The 21,604-nt window shown below is 35.1% G+C and overlaps 1 protein-coding gene across 4 annotated transcripts in view; it reads left to right on the top strand.

Moving 5' to 3' along the window:
* The window catches only part of LOC125655662 (ankyrin-1-like), a 44,634-nt gene that overhangs the window by 8,636 nt on the left and 14,394 nt on the right, over positions 1-21,604 (top strand). For 3 of the 4 annotated variants that reach the window (XM_048886039.2, XM_048886040.2, XM_048886038.2), the window contains exons 1-4: positions 13,305-13,452; positions 15,970-16,075; positions 17,341-17,527; positions 17,710-17,820. In XM_048886039.2, coding sequence (XP_048741996.2) covers positions 15,971-16,075; positions 17,341-17,527; positions 17,710-17,820 — 403 coding nt within the window. In that variant the 5' untranslated portion in view covers positions 13,305-13,452; position 15,970. Of the gene's footprint in view, positions 1-13,304; positions 13,453-15,969; positions 16,076-17,340; positions 17,528-17,709; positions 17,821-21,604 lie in introns of those variants that run through there. The other variant, XM_056143407.1, reaches the window with a different exon arrangement.

Below are 21,604 nucleotides of genomic sequence, written 5' to 3'. Positions count from 1 at the left end.
AGCGCCATATTGATAGTCGGGTTACGTAACCGGGATTATGCTTTCTTCTGAAAATGAAACGTCTAATTATCTCTGATACATCTTTGAATCAATTTTTGAAATTCGAGGTTGTAGTCATGTTTTACACGTTTCAAATGCTATAATAAAAAGGTAAATATCATGAACAGTGAACAATCTCCTATAAGGAATTCAAAATATTATTATATCAATTGTTAGACCGTTCTTTTCCCTGATTTTGACTACGGATAACTGCATTTACCTGATCAGAATATAGGGCTCACGGCGGGTGTAACCGGTCGACAGGGGATGCTTACTCCTCCTAGGCACCTGGTCCCACCTCAGGTATATCCAGGTGTCCGTCTTTGCCCAACTTTTAATTTTGTATTCCTTACAGGAGTTATGGGATGAATAACTTTTCCTTTCATTGACCTTTTCATTATTGGTTAAGTGTCTAAGTAATATTTTACCAAAACTGGGTCCACTCCATTTTAATAATGATTTTACCCAGTCGGTCAACCGTTGATTGATTGATTGATTGTACATTGTTTTACGTCCCTCTTGAGAATTTTTCACTCATATGGAGACGTCAGCATTGCCGGTGAAGGGTTGCATAATATAAGCGTATGCTCGGCGCTTATGGCCTGTAAGGAGATATCGTTAACGCACCACACCTGCTATGACACGGGACTTCATTTTTTTGCGGTCTCATCAGAAGGATCGCCCTATTTAGTCGGTTTCTCGACAAGCAAGGGTTACTGAGGACCTATTCTAACCCGAATAACATTCCAATTCTACAACTTTTATCAATAATTGTCGTCGCTCATGTAGTTCATTTATTTCGAAAGACATAAATTAAGTGCAAAGTATCATCAGATTAATGTCACAGTATAATTTTACATCTCTTATACCATTTGAACATAGTGTGTACGAGATGTATCTTGTTTTAACGTCCCTCTCAAGAATTTTTCACTTATATGGATACGTCACCAAAACCGGTGAAGGGCTTGTGCCTTTGCTCGGTGCTTACGGCCATTGAGCAGTGAGAGTTCTTTAAAAACGTGCCACACCTACTATACTGTGAGACGGGACATTTGTATTTAAGGTCATCTCCGAGGACCCATGACATTCACACCTGATGCCGAGTGTTTGGCGATGGAACTGTCACAACCTGTCTTAACGATTTAGGTTTGTCGCGGTCGCACACACACACTTTTTGACCGTGATCTTTATTTGTTATTTCCACATGCAAATAAGATATATACTGGGTGACCGCAACCAGTATTTCTTTTTGTGGTGGTAGGGAATGAGAAGAATATAAGCTTGAAAGTTTTGATGAATTGAACTTGGACGACGAATGAGCGCTGCTTTCCCACCCCTTCCCCTGCGATATAAGAAATCGAAGCTTCAGTGAAAATGTTAGGGGTTTATCGCTGATAAGGTCTCCAACACACCCCCTCCTCTCCCTTGACCACGATTTAAGCTTGAAAGCTGTGTTGAATTGAACTTAAGCGAAGAATGAAGGGAGAGTGCTAAAATAGGCTATACCTGCTGCCCGATCCCATTCACTTTGTGAATAAAATATAGTTTAAATCGACAACGATTTAACATTTTGAAGATTGGGCAAAACTCTTTTTCTTTGCTTGTCGGGAATTTTAGAATTTTGGACAATTCAAATTCTAATTTCTCCTCTAGCTGCACTCCGCCGTTCAATCTGCAATTTTAAAAAAACGATGCTACGTGCTTCAAACGAACTTGAATCTAACTTGCATGTGAGCTATTTGACAAATTTTACCCTTGTGGCATTTCAGACATATCTTTTTCTTTGTATATACATTGTAATTGTCCGTTCTCTCGAGGTTTTGTTTACTTATCACCAGCTGTGCCACAAATTTTAACATATACATGATGCAAAAGCCTCTCTCTCTCCCATTTTACTCCTATGTTAAACGTTGAACACCTACTTTTGTCCTGTTCTGAACTGAGGTGGGGTAGGGGGTTAACGATTATCTCCTTTCTTAATTATTTGTATTACGGTTGGTCTTGAGACGAAGTTTCCTATATATTACAGGGTACATTCTAAGCCTCTATTTGGGGAGAACCTCGCATCAGGATGTGAACAAATTGAATCTAAACAACGTGGAAACTTTGTTTCAGCATATTGTGCCCATGCACGATGTTCATAAGAAAATTTTAATATAATTTTCCTTGCCAAAGATACAAAATTGATCCCTAGGGTTGTTGTGTAACAACAACATAATCCTCAATCTACGCTAAATGAAGATGCGTTGATATTGGTTTTGCTAATCATTAAATTTATGATCGATAATAAATCATAGGCAGGGGAGGATCCAGGATTTGTGGTTACGGGTGGCGCCACTTTATGAGGCAGGGGGTCTGGGGGCCACCTTAAGGCGAAGCCCCCGAAAGCTCCTGGATTTTACAGATTTTATAGAGCTTGAAATATGTCTCCTATTTAGTCATTTGTACTATTTTCTATCATTTTTTATAAGGTGAAATTAATAAGAATGACGCAAATTTTAAGGGTTTTTGGAAAAAAATTAAGTTCTCCCAATAGAGTATTTCAAGAAATTAAAAGATTTTGTTATTTATTTCTCAGGGAGTGGAAGCAATTATTGCTTCTTTTATCATTTAGTACATTTTTTTAAACAAGATACCACGATTTAGCTTAAATTTGCAAATTTTAAATTTCATTTTTGTAAAAGTTTGACATTTTCATCTTCTCCATAACCGCTAGACCAATTTAAATCAAATTTGGTACAAAGCATCTTTGGTTGAGGAAGATTAAAGTTTGTTCCAAGAAAGAGTCATGCCCCCTTCAAAGGGGAGATGATCACGAAAATTCAGAAATAGGATTGGGTTATTCAAAATTTTTCTCAAGATCCACTACACCATGAACGGGGAAATTTACATGAAAGACTCCAGACATAGTTTTCGATTCAATGTATCCCAGTGTACTCCAAATAAAAGACATCACATGGTCGTCCACTTCTGCTTCATACTTAGATATTTTATTGAAAGTATACATTAACGGCAAACTAACACTTCAACTATATGACAAACGGGATGATTTCAAATTCTCCATCGTCAACTTCCCATATTTATGTAGCAGTTGACTTCCCATATTTATGTTACATTATCACCAGCATATAATTTTTACATCTCTCTGATTCGATACGCAAGAGCGTGGTAAGTTTTTAAATCAAAGCAGGCTACTGACAAACAAGTTGATGGTGCAGGCGTTCCAACGGTCTCGTTTAAAATCAGGATTGCGGAAATTCTATAGTCGTCATAACGATCTAGTTTGCCAATACAACCTATCATTGGGTCAAATGCTGTCTGACGTGTTTGATGTCGATTGTTAGGCCGTTCTTGGCACACTTATTTCTACTTCGGATAACTCCGTTTACCTGATCAAGGTATAGGACTAACAGCGGATGTGCCTGGTCGACAGGGGATGCTTACTCCTCCTAGGCACCTGACCCCACCTCTGGTATTTTCAAGGGTCCGTGTTTGCCCAGCTCTCTGTTTTGTATTGCTGACATGAGTTATGAGATTGGTCACTGTTCGTTATCTTCGCCTTTCATAGTGCAAATTCAGGTTTGTTCAAATCATTGGTCCGGGGGTTAGGGTGGGGCAACAATATGATATCAAAGTTTTACATGCGTATACATAGGGACATTATTTTGAAATCTTCTTCTCAAAAACCGCTGGGCCAGAAAAAATGAAATTTACATGACATCTTCCTGAGACAGTGCAGATTCAAGTTTTTTTTCCTCAAATCATGGCCCCTGGGGAAGGGTAGGGTTGCAATATGAGATCAAAGTTTTACATACGAATTTATAGGAAAATTTAAAGAAGTATTCTTCTCAAGAGCCACTAAGTCAGAAACGTTCAAATTTACAGGCCAGCCTCTTGACATAGTGCAGATTCAAAGTTGTTAAAATCATGGCTCTCAGAGGTAGGATGGGCCACAGTATGGGGTCAAAGTTTTACATTCGAGTAATGTAATGGTCTTCCCAAGAACCACTGGGCCAGAAAAGTTGAAATTTACACAAAGGCCTGACATAAAGTAGATCCAAGTTTGTGCAATTCATGGCCCCCAGGGGAAGGGTGGGACCAAATCAAAGTTTTCCATATGCTGATATATAGGGAAACTCTTTGAAAATATATCTTGAACTATTTAAGCTTGGACTTTCATATTTTGTATATACATTTTTTTACGCTAAGACGTTTCATGTGATGCAATGGTGATCTTGTGACCTTGACCTGGAAGTTTTGACCTATTTTTGATATAAACAAAATCTGACTTATACAATGTGTCCTGAACTATTTAAGGTAGATCTTTCATATCTAGTATATATACATTTCTTAAGGAAGCGCTTTCATTTCATATCATCTTCTTTGACCCTGTGACTGGAACTTTGAGTGTGACCTAATTTTATGAAATTATAGCCTATCTTATATCCGGAATTATTATAAGGTAGGGCTTTGATATTTCGTTTATAGGTTCTTTATGGCAAAACCTTGTTAATTAAGGTCTTCCGTCTCCTGCGGAAGACCTTACTATTATTGTTCGCGTTCTTCTTCTTCATTATTATTATTATTATTTTCCTTGGTAGTACACGCGTTTTTCTCAGCCATTTCTTGATCGATTTTCACGAAATTTTCAGGAAAGATGTCTTTTGGTGACGAGACTTCTCTTGCAAAATTTCGTGCTTGACGTCACTTCCGGTCAGGAGTTATCTCTCTTTTAGTGACTTTTTGAAGGGCCTTGTTGTCCACATATCTCCTCCGTTAGTTTTGAAGCTAGGGTCTTGAAATTTCTACACAAGATAGAGTAAACATTTTAGAAGATTTGTGGGGGATTCGATTTTACCGGAGGCGATTTGCCTAAAAGCTCGCCTGGACCTGAAAAAATGGATGCCAAAATTTTTCGCTGATTTCGGCGATTTTTGACCTTTGATCTCCAATATCTTTTTTCTTGCAAATATTTTGTTAAGACATGTAGAACAAAAGTTATGCACATTTACAAGATCTTTTCGAAAATATCAAGATTTAGGGGCTAGCCCCTTAAATTAGGGATCTAGAAGGTCTCAAAGTCTAGATCAAATATCTCAAAAATCGTTAATATTTTGGTATAAGTCAAAGAACAAAAAATGTTCATCTCAACAATCCAAATCTATTCATATAAAAATTTAGGTCATATGTTACGTAATAAGGGATTTTAAGGGCCAAAACCATAAATATTTTACCCCTTGTATCTCGAAAACGACAAATATTTTGAAAAGCAATAAAGAACAAAAGTTGTTCAGAATGATGATCTGAACAATATACATATTTCGTTTTTACCCTATGTGGCCCCGTTAGGGAGCTACAGTTTGGCCCCTAAAAATTACTTCTAGAAATAACTCGAGCACGGTAAAGAATTTCTAAATACTTGTTGAACAAAAAATGTTTGAAATGTCATGACCTTTCTTACGATATCAAGCAAAAGGGGCTGACCCTTTAAATTAGGGGCCCAGAAGGGTCCAAAGGTTTATGAGAATATCTCAGAAACTATTAATATTTTGTAATAAGTCATTGAAGCGGAAATGTTCATCTAAACGAGTTTGTTCTTATCAAATCAAAAAGTAGGTCATATGTTACATAATAAGGGATTTTAAGGGCCAAAATCATAAATAATTGACGCCTCATATCTTGAAAACGACAAATATTTTGAAAAGCATTATTGAACAAAAGTTGTTCAGAATGATAATCTAAACAATATGTACATTTCGTTTTTTCCCTATGTGGCCCCGTTAGGGAGCTACAGTTTGGCCCCTAAATATTTCTTGTAGAGATAACTCGAGAACGGTAAAGAATTTCTAAATACTTGTTGAGCAAAAGATGTTTAAAATGACAAGGCCTTTCTTACGATATCAAGCAAAACGGGCTGGCCCTTTAAATTAGGGGTTCAGAAGGGTCCAAATGTTTTTGAGAATATCTCAGAAACTATTAATATTTTATAATAAGTTGTAGAAGCGGAAATGTTCATCTCAACGAGCTTGATCTTATCAAATCAAAAAGTAGGTCATATGTTATGTAATTAGAGATTTTAAGGGCCAAAATCGTAAATATTTGACGCCTCATATCTTTAAAACGACATATTTTTTGAAAAGCATTATTGAACAAAAGTTGTTCAATGTGTCATAACCTATCGATCAATATCAAAAAATGGGTCTGTGGGCCTCATGGCTCGCCTGTAGAGTCGATTTTTGTCGATATCAGTCGATTTCAAAAACTTGTAACTGGTAAATATTTTGTAAGGACATATTGAACAAAAGTTGTTCAGTTTATCGAGATCTATCGATTGATATCAAGAAATAGGCCTATGGTCCTAATGGCTCGCCTGTAGAGTCGATTTTTTGTCGATATCGGTCGATCTCAATAACTTTTTACAGGTAAATATTTTGTAAAGACATATAGAACTAAAGTTGTTGAGTCTATAGAGGGCTAACAAATGACATCAAGAAATAGGCCCGCGGGCCTTATGGCTCGCCTGGAGAGTCGAATTTCAAACGAATTTCACCGCAACATTGCTTCAGAAGCTTATGATATGAAAAATTGATTATATCTAAAGTGTCTTAAAGTCGGAAACTAAATTGGGACTCATTTGTCTTTTTTTTTTTTTTTTTTAACTCCGAGTGCATCAACAAATCGGACGGAAGACCTACTCGTTGCTCGCAACGAGATCGTGTCTAGTTATATTTACTTGTTTGATCTTGTGAACTTGACCAGGAAGTTTAACCTAGTTTTAATTTTAAAAAATCAGACTTATTCAATATCTCTTGAAATATCTAAGATATAGCTGTCTTGTTTTGTAAACATATTTCTCATGGCACAGTCTTTAATATCATATCATAATCTATTACATTGGTTTTATCCAGAACAGAAAGATCATGTTAGTCATATTGGTGTTGCGGCACCTCTTTATTATGTGAATCTATTTTCGGTTATAATGTGATCCTTCGGGCTAGGTTGGGTCACAATAAGAGGTCAAAAGGTTTCATTGGAATAAAAGATTGATAAGAAATTAAAAAAATCATAACAGCTGAACAACGAAAGGGCCAATGTGATTCAGGTGAGCGATGGGGCCCACATATATCTTGTTTATAATTCCCCCATATTCCTATGTAAAACTTTGAACACATCATAGGACTAGCTCCGGTCATCCTGATTTGCAGACAAGTCAATGTTTTTTATATACAAAAGTAATCTTTGCGAGATTCGTTGAGGCCGAAAAATTGAGCAGACGCCTCTTCCGAATCTCAGAACAGTGTCACACAAAGAGATTCGGGAAACCTTACCTAAACTTTGGCCGATAGTTGCGATTAAAATGGGTTAAACTGAATTTCTCACCCCCTTCAGCTTTTCGTATTAGACATTCTATTAACTCCCAATCACTATGAAACTTGCATTTCTTATTTTTACATAGTATAAATCCCATAGTAAATGAATAAGTTTATTTTCGAACCCGTTGCAAATGGCCACCATTCAGTTATTTTATCGTGACACCTTTAAGCATGTGATGTGGCTTGCGTTTCCATGACAAAAGGGCTTCAAGTTTCTTGTGAAGACGTGGGGCTCAGTAAATGGTGAATTTTCATATTATAAACGTATATATTTATTTTTTATGCAAGCCCTTAAACCTATTAATCTAAGATATGTTGTGTGTAATTGTTTTTACTAAATTCAAATTGCTCAAACGTCATAATACAAAATCAATACCTTAGAATACCCCGAAATTAAACTGAATATTATTGCAAATTATTTTAATTTTGTGCAAAACCCAAGACCCAATTTATTGTTCTAACATGCATAATTGTAAATCGTCTTTTCTTAAAGAACATCTCAAAAACTTAGAGATCTGTATTTTCATTAAAGAAAATAAAATGATTTTAAAGTTTAAACGTTTGCGAAAATATATGCCTTTTATCGTAAACTAGATCGCCCCGACTTTTGACTGCAATGCGTATTTCAAGTATATCTATGGTTAAGATGAGTTATTTCTGTTTTTACAAAGTGAAAGTAGAAATTTGTGAAACACGGAGAAGGATGTTTTGGATATTCTGAACTGGTTTACGTCCTTAAATACCTTGAATTTTCATTTAACATTATAAGCTTTGTTTGAAAATGTTATGCTCTCGATGATTAGTTTTAAAACCTTTCAATAGATGTTTCCGTGAATTACACATTTTTACCATGTGATCGTGATGACATAACTTCTGTAAATACTGCACTTCTGACTGAGAAGACATATATCTGAATCTTAAATATTTTGATAATTTTAGAATGCTTAATAAAGTTAAGAGCATTTTCATTTTATTTCTGTATAAGGAGTGTGGGAGTTAAATACGCTATATTTTATGGAATTGAGCCTTTGAAAATGCCCATTATTAGTTCCGGTATGGTTACCATAGTAACGTCCACTCAAAATAATAAACTAAGTTCTTATTCACAATCACATACATAAGTGTACTCATAATAAAAAAAAATGCATATCAGTGTCATGTGTTTGAACGACAGCTTCAGATTATTTGGTTTTTCCCAGAGAAAGACTCTTAATTCTTTTTCTTTTTTTACCTTCTTAACACTTTAGGGTTCTGATAGTCTAACTCATGATAGTTTGCACTATCATTTAGTAAAGAAAACTGTGTCTGGAGGTATAGGACTTTCTATAGACACCTTCAAATATATAGTTTAAATTCTATAGTTTTCATTTCATTGGTCTTGATTCTAATGCTTTGTGTAAAGTAATTGTCATTCAGATACAGTTTTGGGAACGCCTCTTACTTACATGTAGTCATAAAGGTAACAATACTACGTGTTGTCTGTAACTAATGTAAATAAATATGTATGTAGTCTACAGCGGTGGGTAAAGAAAAGATCTCTAGAAATTGGCTTTAAGAAAATGAAGATAGAGAATGAAGATAACGAACAGTGAACCATCGCACATATCCTATAAATAATTCAAAATTAAGAGTAGGACAAACACGGACCTCTGAATATACCATATGTGGAATCAAGTGTCTAGGAGGAGTAACTATTCCCTGTTGACCGGTCACATCCGCCGTGAGTCTTATATTTGGATCAGGTAAATGAAGTAATCTGTAGTCAAAATGAGTGTGTAAAGAACGGTCTAACAAATGGTACGATACACACCAAACAGCATTCTATACCTAATGACAAGTTGAATTTACCAATAAGATTCTTACAGCGACCGTACCATTTACGAAATCTTTGCTTTAAACGAGACTGTTGAAAACTCTACGATATCAACTTGTTTGTCAATAACACCCCCCCCCCATCCAACCCCCCGACCTAAAGATTAATCATATGCAACATATGCTCACAAATGTTGAATCTTTTGCTCTACACTTTATTTTTTCTTCTTTATAGGAATCCTGAAATTGATCACTGTTCGTCATTTTCACTTTTTCATAATGATTTCGACTTGTTAGATATCAATGTTGATTTGTTCTATAATGATGTCGACTTATCAAATGATTATGTTGACTTGTCAGATCCTTATTTCGAAATGATGGAAAACACATTTTCAACTGGATGGAAAACTGAGTATGGACACAATTTCGTGTTAAGTTTTTAAAAATGCGCGAATAATTATAATTCGACAAAACAATCTTACAAGATAAAAGTAAGAGAGGCTAAATCTAAGGAGAAAGCAATGAAAAAATATTTGCCAGAAATGTCACAGGAAATAGACTACACCTTAAAATGTTATGGATGTTGATAGATAGAAAGTCCATTAAAATGATAGACCTTGTTGGTATTGGTACTATGGATAATGATATGTATAAAGGTCATGTACCTCAATGCTCTGGTATTATGTTGTCTTCATGCTACATGGATGATACTTTATTTCCATCACATACTTGTTTAATCATTGAAGAATTGTCTGATGATCATGTATTGTTTTTGTAAGAATGACATAGCTACATGTGTACATATACTTGTTGCATTCATATATCATTTAATTTTACATGTTACACGCTTTTTCATTGGTTGAAAAATTATTGGAATATTGTATCCAACGAAAAAAAAAATGGCCGGAACTACTTTCTATTGGAGTGTTGGGGATTCCTCTGGATGCTTCGTATTTATATATAGATTAGGGAATCCTGAGAAGAAAAACTTAACAATTCTATCGATCTATATAAATTTATTAAACAAAAACACACAACTATGAAATATAGATAATGATTGATTATGCAAAATGAAATAAACATGGCTATTTGAGGACACCCCCCCCCCCCCATATAACAACACACGTCTGCGTCTGCCACAGGGGGGATATATATCAATCTGTTCAATCATGCAACGGCTTATTGATATAAATTTAGAGAGATGGGGCTTCTGCAATTCCGGGCTGAGAGTTAAATGTATTCAACCACAGGCACCTGAAGTATGGATATTACTACCCCCCCCCCCCCTTCTTTCATAATTTTTTTTTTTTGGTGCCAATAATTTCTCTGAAATGTATGAATTCCCAGTCTATCTCATTCCTCTTTCGATTCATATAATCGTTTCACGCTTTTTGTAAACTTTAGAGATTGGCCTTCTACCGGTATAAAAAGATACACAAAGTAAGAAACAAAAATTTGTAAACAAACAGGGGGTCCCCGTTTCGAGGCACATTTTCCAAGTAATTACAGCGTTAACTAAGGAATTTTGGCGAGCGGCAGGTCGGGGAGATGTCATACTACAAGTCTTTTCAACTCGAAACCCATCCCATCTCTTTTATTTGACACAATCTTGCGTGCATTGATCGGACAGGGCTTCATCTCTTCCACTCGCAGCCAAAAAGGAGGTCACAGAGTACGAATTTATAACGTGTCGTGTGATTGGTCCGCGAATAATCCCGAGACCCTTCGGATGATCCCGAGACTAAGCAATGTCTTTGCGAACCAATCACATGGCGCGTACAACAAATTCGTACTCTGTGACCTCCTTTTTGGCTCCCAGAGGAAGAGATGAAGCCCTGTCCGATCAATGCACGCAAGATTGTGTCAAATAAAAGAGATGAGATGGGTTTTGAGTTGAAGAGACTTGTAGTATGACATCTCCCCGACCTGCCGCTCGCCAAAATTCCTTAGGTACCGCTGTAATTACTTGGAAAATGTGCCTCGAAACGGGGACCCCCTGTTTGTTTACAAAGTTTTGTTTCTTACGTTGTGTATTTTATTATACCGGTAGAGGGCCAATCTCTAAAGCCTACAAAAAGCGTGAAACGATTGTATGAATCGAAAGAGGGATGAGATAAACTGGGAATTCATACATTTCAGAGAAATTATTGCCACCAAAAAAAAAATTATGAAAAAAAGCACGGGGGGGGGGATATCCATACTTCAGGTGCCTGTAATTCAACCGGGGATGACAATTGTCCAGTTTGCACCTTGCGACAACTTCCTTCATATCACAAACCCAAATACCAGATACACCGCACACTGCCTCAGAGATATTGCAATATCGTAGCCCTGGTTTCAAACTCCGGCATAATATGTTCTTCCACAATCCTGCCAGGCACGGTAAATATCAAAATCATAAAAAACCCAGGAAAACGTCAGATATTTCGAACTAAATATGTTTATGAGTGGGCACCCAAACGAGGCTTCCGTACGACGTTACAACAGCTGTGACACCTTAGGAATTCACTGATAAAACTCGAAAAACCTCTGTAACACTCACTTATCCACCTGGAAGCCGTGACAACCCTCAAGAGAACCCTACTTGGCATCCCTCATCTTGATTATGCACGTGTCCCACGCTTTCCGTTAGTATCGACATGGAACTTTGCACTTAATTCCAGTTCCACTCAACAAAATTCCTGCAATTTTCTCTCAACAGGACTTATCTCTAACTCATCCTTTTAAAACTGCATTTTTCAGTCCACAAGAAACCCGTTTGCTCAACAGAAAATAACAGTTCGTGGAAATCGCCATTAGGCCTAACGGATTTAGTTTTTTTTTAAGTTGTGCATTCACAAATTACTACGCCCATCTCGTAACGACATAGAATGTAATCCAAGAATACCTCGTTAATTCAACTCAAATCAAATAATGTTTCATCATATAAACTCAATGTTTTAAAATATTAAATGATAAGGAATTAATTTATTATGTTTTTGTTGGATGGAGGAATTCCACGAAAGAAAAAAAAAGAAGGAGAACTTTTGCATCATGCGCTACGCACATTGATGCAGTTTTCCGTCTTTTTCTTTTCGTGGAATTCCTCCATCCAACAAAAAGATAATAAATTCATTCCTTAAAGAACTTTTTTCATTTAGTTTAATCATATTGGGAGGTATACATTTCACAGTCAACTAATTCCCGTAACCGTGAATTGTTTGGTACGTTTACTTGCTACTGAGTGTTTTTCCTGTATGATCCACCACTCCGCCTCAGTGTTGTACGGGAAGTCATAGACTGTACAATAATCAAGAACATGCACTAAGCAGATAATTATCTTACTTTGGGAGACTGTTGGTAAATAAGTAAGAGTTAATGTAAGAGTATCGCTCCATTGCTTTTAAGGAATGGAGTGATACGAGTACATTTACCCACTTAAAATCCACCTTAATAAAAACTAAACTTTGTGCATTTTAATCATGTCTTACGATTTTCATTCTTTTGTTGCATGCATTTATATCTACTTGTATAAAGGTTGACCTACTTTCCGAACACTCCATTCCTAATGAAAAATAATGGAGTGTTCGAACAAAAGAATGACGTCATAGGTGGATTTTAATACCAACTAATTCCTCTCTTTAACTGTTGTTATCTGGCCGTTTTGTACCTGTTTACGTGGTGATTCAAAATGTCTAGAAGTGATCCACAATACACTAGAATTGTTCTAAATATAACACCAGTCAGGAGGGCTTTAATAAAGGTACACTACCGTTGTATTGTAGATCTATTTACATATATTTATAAAACCTGCAATTACCAAACTTTTAAAGTACATAGTTTGACGTCTAAATGTTGATAAAAGTTATTCGGAATACCCTTCATGACTGTACACTGCTAGTACAAGTGTAATTTATACTGTTAGCAACAAATGTTTCCTAATCGGTTGTTTTTAATTCATCTTTTTAAACATATATAGATCTTGAAATGTTAATTGATTACACATTGTACAATTAGACAACTATAGACTTGCTAAGCTTGAAGGAAAACTTTTTCAGTAGTTGGGTCTTTCAAATATGTCTTTCTTTCTCATAATAGCTGCACCTGGTTAATACATTTATAGACGTGTCGCATTTAAAATCTCCAATATCACTAAGTTTGACGAGCCGAAAGAATGTGACATTTAAACGATATCAAGATGCACAAATCTTGAACATTGGGTATGGCGCCTTCTTTTATTAGTTACAAGGTATGGTATGATTTTACAGTCATATGTATATGACATTGATTTTATTTCAGTTTTGAATCTGTTAATATTTACTTCTATTTACTTGTTTATTCATTCAGTAAATTAAACTCCGAGGGCACTTTCGGTTTGTAAATCTAGAACGCAGTTGCTTAAAAAACATCATCTCAAGGTCAAATTATGCGTTGTTAGTGTAAATAAATGTCTAATAGCAATGCACTTCTTTTTTTCTTTTTTTTATCAAAGAGGATATGGTGAGTACCTAGTAACGTGATATAATTCTAATATGCATTATGAAACTTTCGAAATGTGATGTTTAAAAAAGGCAAAATGTATTATCACATGAATCGCAAAAACTTCAATGCCGAGTGTTTGAAATCATAATTATCATATTGAGTTAGGCCTACCACAATATGAATCTTTGATAAAAGAAATATGCAAATCAGAGGTCAAGCTTATTTTAGCGAAGGCGTTAAAATATGAATTTCTTTAATACACGTACATATATTCGGACAATTGCCTTTGCTTTAAATATCACCAAATACGAATATTTTCTTTGTTAAAGTACTAAAGAAGGTGTTGTATTTTATAAAGAGAGAACTGCTCTAAAAACAATATGCCCATTAAATTCCCCGATAAATACGACAGTCATTTGAGTCTGGTGGAATGAACGATGCTGTCTTCATTAATAGCTAGCTAACCACTTTTTTCAAAATCTTTATTCAGATATTGAATATGCATAGGGTGAAAACCTAAAATGAATGCTTTCAAAAGAATGCAGATTATGTATATTGCAAAAAGTATTTAATTCGCAATAAATCTGACAGAATAAATATGCAAAAGTATATCTATTATTAATTCTCAAGATAATTACCGGGTACCTGTAAAGTGCGAAACGAAATCGAAACGAAACGAAACGAAATCTACCGAAACGAAACGAAATCTACCGAAACGAAACGAAACCTACCGAAACGAAACGAAACCCACCGAAACGAAACGAAACCTACCAAAACGAAACGAAACAGATTGAATAACCAAACTCTTTTAATTATAATAATTAAAAATGGTATCTTAGGCCCCTGTGAAAATTACAACATATAAATAATATTCGCCTCCCCTTTGATGTAGGCTTTCGGCTTGACTGTTACAAAGTTTTAAAAGTTGGAAAGGGGGGGGGGGAGTAAGCACAAAGTACATATCCGTAGTTGATTAAATGACATGTACAATTAGTTTCGGATCCATAAATTTCAGAACCGAGGGTTACAGTCTCAGAGATCTGGGGAAACACACTATACGAGGGGTGGGGTCGCCGACGTTGGATCCGCCTTTGGGCATAGATACATTGTTTGAAGAAGATGGTGTCTGAGAAAATTGAAAGCAGGAAGATATCTTAACCTCTTATTTTATCTCTAACTGCTGAGGTGCGAGTACTTTCAATAATGGAAAAACTCTATACATTTGGGCAATCTCTACCCAGAGTTATCGTTGTAGCGTAGCGTAATACGCCCTCTGGTGAGAGATTGACATTTGGGGTGTTGCTAAGACGGGGAATTGAAAACGGGACGGAAAACGGATTTTTTTTAATGCAATAATATTAGGAGGAGGTCGGCATTTTGTAAACTGAAAAGGCTTATGAACAAGGGAATTTTAAGCAGAAATCACAAAGAGAACGGGAGGACATATTCAGAATCCACCGTTTGATATACTACATACAAATACACAATATCCACATATATACATATATTTGTCTTTAGAACAAAAATACTGAAACATGTATTTATGCCCAAAAGCGGATCCAACGCCGACGACCCCATCCCTCGTTTAGTGTGTTTCGTCAGACCTCTGACCTGTGACTGTAACCTCCCGTTCTGAAATTTATGGATCCGAAGCTAATTGCACATGGTATTTATGTGCTTTGTGCTTACCCCTCCCCTTTTCCAACTTTTAAAACTTTGTATCAGTCAAGCCGAAAACCTATATCAAAGGGGAGGCGAATTTTATTTATATGTGTAAATTTTAACAGGGGCCTGAGGTACCATTTTTAATTATTATAATTAAAAGAGTTCGATTATACAATCTGTTTCGTTTCGTTTCGGTAGGTTTCGTTTCGTTTCGGTAGGTTTCGTTTCGTTTCGGTAGATTTCGTTTCGTTTCGGTATATTTCGTTTCGTTTCGATTTCGTTTCGCACTTTACAGGTACCCGATAATTACCTGACCGAAACTTTTCATAAAGATGTGGATCTCCATCAGTTTACGAGTCTCAATGTAGCTGAAGAGTTTTCAGTCGTAATGTACCTTTTATTTAATTTGATAAGGAATTGCCTGAATGCTAGATATTATGTACATGTGTATTTTACTCCAAAATCTTGGTTTTTAACTGTAATCAAGTTACAATGTAAAAAGCCAAGATTACTGGTTTTTGTCCTGAGTTCTTTTCAGACATTTTTTACTTTTCATATTACATTATTCCTTTTTCGAGATTATTGTCTACCTCTTGTTTTTTTCTTCTTGTTATTCAAGAATGGCCAAATCCAGTCAATTTGGTAACAGCAGGAAATGCTCTTTGATTGGCGTCATGGGAGTGACATATGCATTGATTTTAGTATTGCTTTCAGCAAAAACCCATGTGAGTTGTTTAATGCCTATCAAGATTCAAATATTTCAATGTATATCTAAACTTCTAAAACAAAGGGGGAATCCATCATCTCACATGTCCTTCCCTCTGTGCCAGTCGTATAGTTAAAATTATATAATTTGCAAATACAAGCTATCAGTGTTTCATATCCATTGTTAGGTCATTCTTTACATACCTTTTCACTAAGATTTGCTCTCTTTACCTGATCAAGATATATTGCTCACAATGGGTGTGATCGGTCAACAGGGTGCTCACTCATCTTGGGTACCTAATCACCTCTGGTGTGTCCAGAGGTCCATGTTTGTTCTCTACGGAAGCCCAGTTAGGACCGATCAAAAACTATTTTTGAATTTGAAATAACGAATTCCAGAATTCGTTATTACAGGTTTAATTTGTTATTTCAAACTTTTAAATTCGTTATGACGGATTTAATTTGTTATAACGAATTTGTTATAAGAAATTTCAAAACTTATATTAATGAATTAAATTAGAAAACGCAAATTTTAGAAATGGTTATATCAAATTGTCAAATTCGATATAACGATTTATAAAATCGTTAATATCAAATTAGTGAATAATTCGTGATAACGAATCGCAGAATTAGTAAGAATATATTAAATAATTTGAAATTATAGATTTTTCAATTCATTAAATCGGGCTTTGATTCATTGAAACAAATTAATACAATTTGTTAAAACGAGTAGTTAATAAAATGTAGTTGGATGAAGATGTCGCAAGATCAGGCACCTGATCCCACCTCTGGTATATTTACGGGTCCGTGTTTGCCCAACTCTTAAATTTTGTATTCTTTATAGGAGTTATGAGATTGATGACTGCTCGTAATCTTCACCTTTTCATCAGTACAAGTTTTAAAAAATTGTTGTAACGAATTATGCAATTTGATATAACAAATTTCGTAATTCGTTATTTCAAATTGAATTCGTTATTTCAAATTCTGAAATCCGTTATTACGAAGTTTACAAATTCGTTATAACGAATTTATGTTTGAAATAACGAATTAAAATCGAAATAACGAATTCTGAAATTCGTTATTTTAAATCAGAAATATATTTTTGAAAGGTCCTAAATAGGCTTCCGTAGCTCTCCTTTTAATTTGGTATTCTTTTAAAAACTTATGAGATAAATCATTGTTTGTTATATTTTCTTACTCATAGCGGTCGGTAATGATATTTGATATATTTAAGCATAATGTCTTCACATACATATCCTTACTCTGTTCGTTGTTTTTGTTGTAGGGATATTCTTATCGTTTTAATGTCTACTCTGTTAGCGAATGTCCCACGAATGCAACGACATTTCAGAGAGCCTCAGATAGGATGAACTGCTCTGGGACTTCAAGATATTTATGTGCCCCTGATAATGCACTTTCCAATCTGATAGAATTTTGCACGGACCATCCAAGAGTATCGCTTTACGGACCAGGTGCGAAGAGACGTATTTCATTGATATAAAGTAAAATTAAAATTCAGAAATACATGTGTACATGATTTAAAATAGAAACAACTGAAAACATAATTTATCACCAAGTGAACAGTACAAAGTGTGATATCATGAACATCAAAGTGATTATAAAACGTATTAAGCACTTCTATATTATCTTTCAGACAACTGTGTTAGACTTGAAGGCACTGGTGATCTGAATCATTATAGATGTTCAAACACATTCCTCTATGGCTGTCCAGACAAGCCATACTATGATAATGAAATTTATACCAGTAAGTACGTGCAATGAAATCAAATTTCGAAATTCCATGTACATGAAATATAAATTTATGGTGAATGAGTATGTGACTTTCAAGTCAGTTTCCATTGTGACTCATACTTCGTAAAACAAGCGTTTCGTGGAGGTAAAAAAATCCGTCTATTACAATTTGTTATTCGTATATTTGTTCACAGAGAGAGAGAGAGAGAGAGAGAGAGAGAGAGAGAGAGAGAGAGAGAGAGAGAGGGGGGGGGGCATTGTATCTGTTCGTATTAGGAAAGTCTGGACCAATTGTTGCGTAGATAAATAGTAGGGCTGTCACGGTTCCAAATATTTTTTAGGGTCGGGTCGGTTCTAAATTTTTTACTTCGGGTTCGGGTATTTCGGTTCAGGTCTATATAACTATTTTAAAAATCTAAAATACAGTTAAACTCAAAAACTCTTATTGTATTTTGTCACAATAATTACTCGGTAACGTGGACTGAGGTTTAGACTCGACACCCATGATACTAGAAACAGCATTGTCACTTCTACTCATTTCCATCCATGTTTTCAATGTTTTGTCATTGACAATGTTGATCCTGTAGGATATTTTCAATGCGTCTGACATCTCTTAAATATACTGTCATTATTTACAGTTTTGTCCACAATGCCATCATTTAACAATTGATCAAAATACAGCCACCTTTGAGGAGTTTGACGACATTTCGTTTACACGGATTTCTAATAATGATTCTATTTTAAAAACCAAACCCGAACCGAAATACGGAAAAATGGACCCGCGGTTTTCGGTTATTGCAGGTACCCGTTGCAGCCCTAATAAATAGGTAAAATTTTCTCACTTTGTTTAGAATCTATTTCGACATGGATAGCAACTGTCATTACCTACTTTTAAATGTATGATTTAGACATAGATTTCCTTTTCCGACATTGCAATGTATATTCCATTTACAATCCTTATCAAAAAGTAAATACGGTCAAGTTGTTTAGAAATGGCTACGTGTACTTTTAACTCTGAACAATGTCAATCAATCTCATAGAAGTTCTCGTCCTTAACCTGCGTGTTAAAATAAGAAAAATAGTTGTGAAACAAAACTGAATATTGCCAATTCTTCCAGATACGTTTTCGTGGTTCACAGTTCTGAAGATCCTAATGTATTTCAAAGAGGTTCATATTGTACTTGTGTATATCATCTTGATTCATCCGACTTTAGTACTTATGATTTCAATGGCAAATATTTTATCCTGGACATACGTTTAATGATAGCTACATAATTCATGAGGTGTTTTTTTTCTAATTTAAAAACATTTCATACAACAACATGACATTTTTCAATAAAACCAATATTTCGACAAAGTGTTTAGTGATGAACGTATTCGACAAAAGTCAATACTTTAAATATCTGCTTGATATTTCGCGTACATTTAACATGGGTCTGTTTAGTTGCAGATCTTTACAACTCTGGGAAAACGTTGGGACAAACCAGACAGCTAAATATCCACCCTAATGAAAACTTTCGATTAACGGTGCAGAAAAATCAGTGCTAAGTAAATGTTGATGTTTTATCGTTGTATTCTTGCATCTCCGTCTAGAATATTTAATACAAAAAAGTCCTAACATGTTTTCACACTATACCTGTGTCTAACCATAGCTTCAAGCATGCATTAAATCCCCATGTAAACTAAAAACTCACAGCTTCAAATGACTGTGTGTTCACGTATAGTATCCATGTTAGTTAGGTGCCCAGTCAATGCGAACCCTACACTGTAAAAAATGTGTTTAGAGTTCAAACACTTTTCTAAACACTTTGTTGTCACATTTTTTTTATATGTTTAAATCCTAAACATGTTAAATTTCTAAACACGTATGAGAAAGTGTTTAGAAATTAAACACTTGTGTGCTTAGAAATTAAATATGTCTAAACACATAAATGGAAGTGTTCAGATTCTAAACACATAAGCGTTTAACAGCTAAACACTTCACTACTACCTCACTTTTTACCTCCAGAAAAAACACTTGCCTAGATCGTCAACACTGGTCCACCATGAGCACAGTCTGATCTGATCGTTTCCTTTGTCTCTTATCTTTACGGCGAGAAAACGGCGCGCAATGTAAAAGTAGCTTAAACGTGTAAATGCCTTTACGAATTAAACACTTATCTAAACACGTTTAGTGCTAAACGCGTCTTTTATGTGTTTAAAATCTAAGCACATTTTTTACAGTGTATTCATATTTATATCTATTCATGGCATCCAATACGAGATATGTAATCTGCCTTAATTTATATTAAACACAAATAATTAATTCAAAATGTATACTAGCGAGAGAGAAAATGTGTACACTTTTAAGTTAAAATAAACACAAACAGTATTCCTTAAACATTCTTTAATCTTAATTAAAGGCATAGTTTAGCATACTTACATGTAACACGTGTTTGAGTACTCAGTTTGTTAGAGATCGCGTTCACAACTTGAACACATTTTTGACGCAAGCTTCATATTCGACCGTAACTGCTAGGTAACTATGAAAAACATGTAAAATGAAAAATTGAACGATCAGTATACAGTTATTGACTGGGCTCGAGGACAACAACTGTTTTGTTAGACCCAAGAACGGATCTGTTGCCCGAAGCCGTAGGCTGAGGGCAACAGGTCTGTTCGAGGGTCCAACAAAACAGCTGTTGTCCGAGGACCCAGTCAATAACTGTTTTGTTATACACCTTCATTAGTTAGGTTGTTTTACTATATCCACATGGTTTGTCGACTTTGAATGGGACAGTGTGATTGCGTACATTTATCTTCGAGTCCACTAGTTTAAAGAAAACATACCCAATATCCTAATTCATAATCATATTTTTCGTGTTTCTGTTCTGCTTTTTATCTAATAAATTCTGTATTTCATCATCAGTCAAATCGGTGAATATCACCATTACGTAAACAAATCAGTAGACCAAGAATCCCGTGACTTGCGTATTAAAGCTTTTAGGCCTAAACTTCATTTTAATACAATTGATTCTAAAAAAAAAAAAAAAAAAAAAGATGAACAAATTGTTTTTTTATTCTTGCTGTTCCAAATTTGAAATTTCATCTTCCTTTCAGCAACTGTCGCAAAATGTGCATTCGCCATTTCTCTTTATCCAAACGACACGAAAAGATAACTCAAGTTAGCGCCATATGACGTCATCGGTCAACAGTCTTTTTTAACAGTCGAGTTTAACAGTTCCCGGTTCAACAGTTTCCTGAACAGTCGAAATGTTGAACTTTTTTTCGTAAGGAGTTATATAGGAACTGTTTTATAGGGGTATAACAATGATCAATCACATAGATACCACAATGTTTATGAATTTAAAAGTAGGCATATGTGGACCTCTGGAAGTATCGGAAGTGGGATCATGTGCCTAGGAGTAAGCATTTCATGTTAACTATCAGCACTATGTATGGCAAACCTTTTCGAAACTTCAGGCTTTGTATCGAAGCATCTATACCTCGGTCGTTATAATTCATTTATTTCTAATGTTTTTTTTTTTTTTTTTTTAGAACGCAACGTATCAATAGACAACAACAGATAAGGCGTTTAACAAAGAGAAAATAAATACTACAAACTCTGATTACTTGCTTAAAAACTTAAAAGTGTCTCTTTTAATGCGAAAATGAATAATACGAATTAACTGATTCTGTGTACCAAAAATTGTTATTGTCATTTAGCAAAATCGTGATTCAATATATGTAGGTACAATAATTCAGTTTAATGGAATAATAAGATAACGATGATGGATTTCAATATATACAATTAGGGG

This window comes from Ostrea edulis, chromosome 7 (assembly GCF_947568905.1).
Source record: "Ostrea edulis chromosome 7, xbOstEdul1.1, whole genome shotgun sequence".
NCBI classification, from domain to species: Eukaryota; Metazoa; Mollusca; class Bivalvia; order Ostreida; family Ostreidae; genus Ostrea; species Ostrea edulis.
This window is presented reverse-complemented; position numbering and strand designations above follow the sequence as displayed.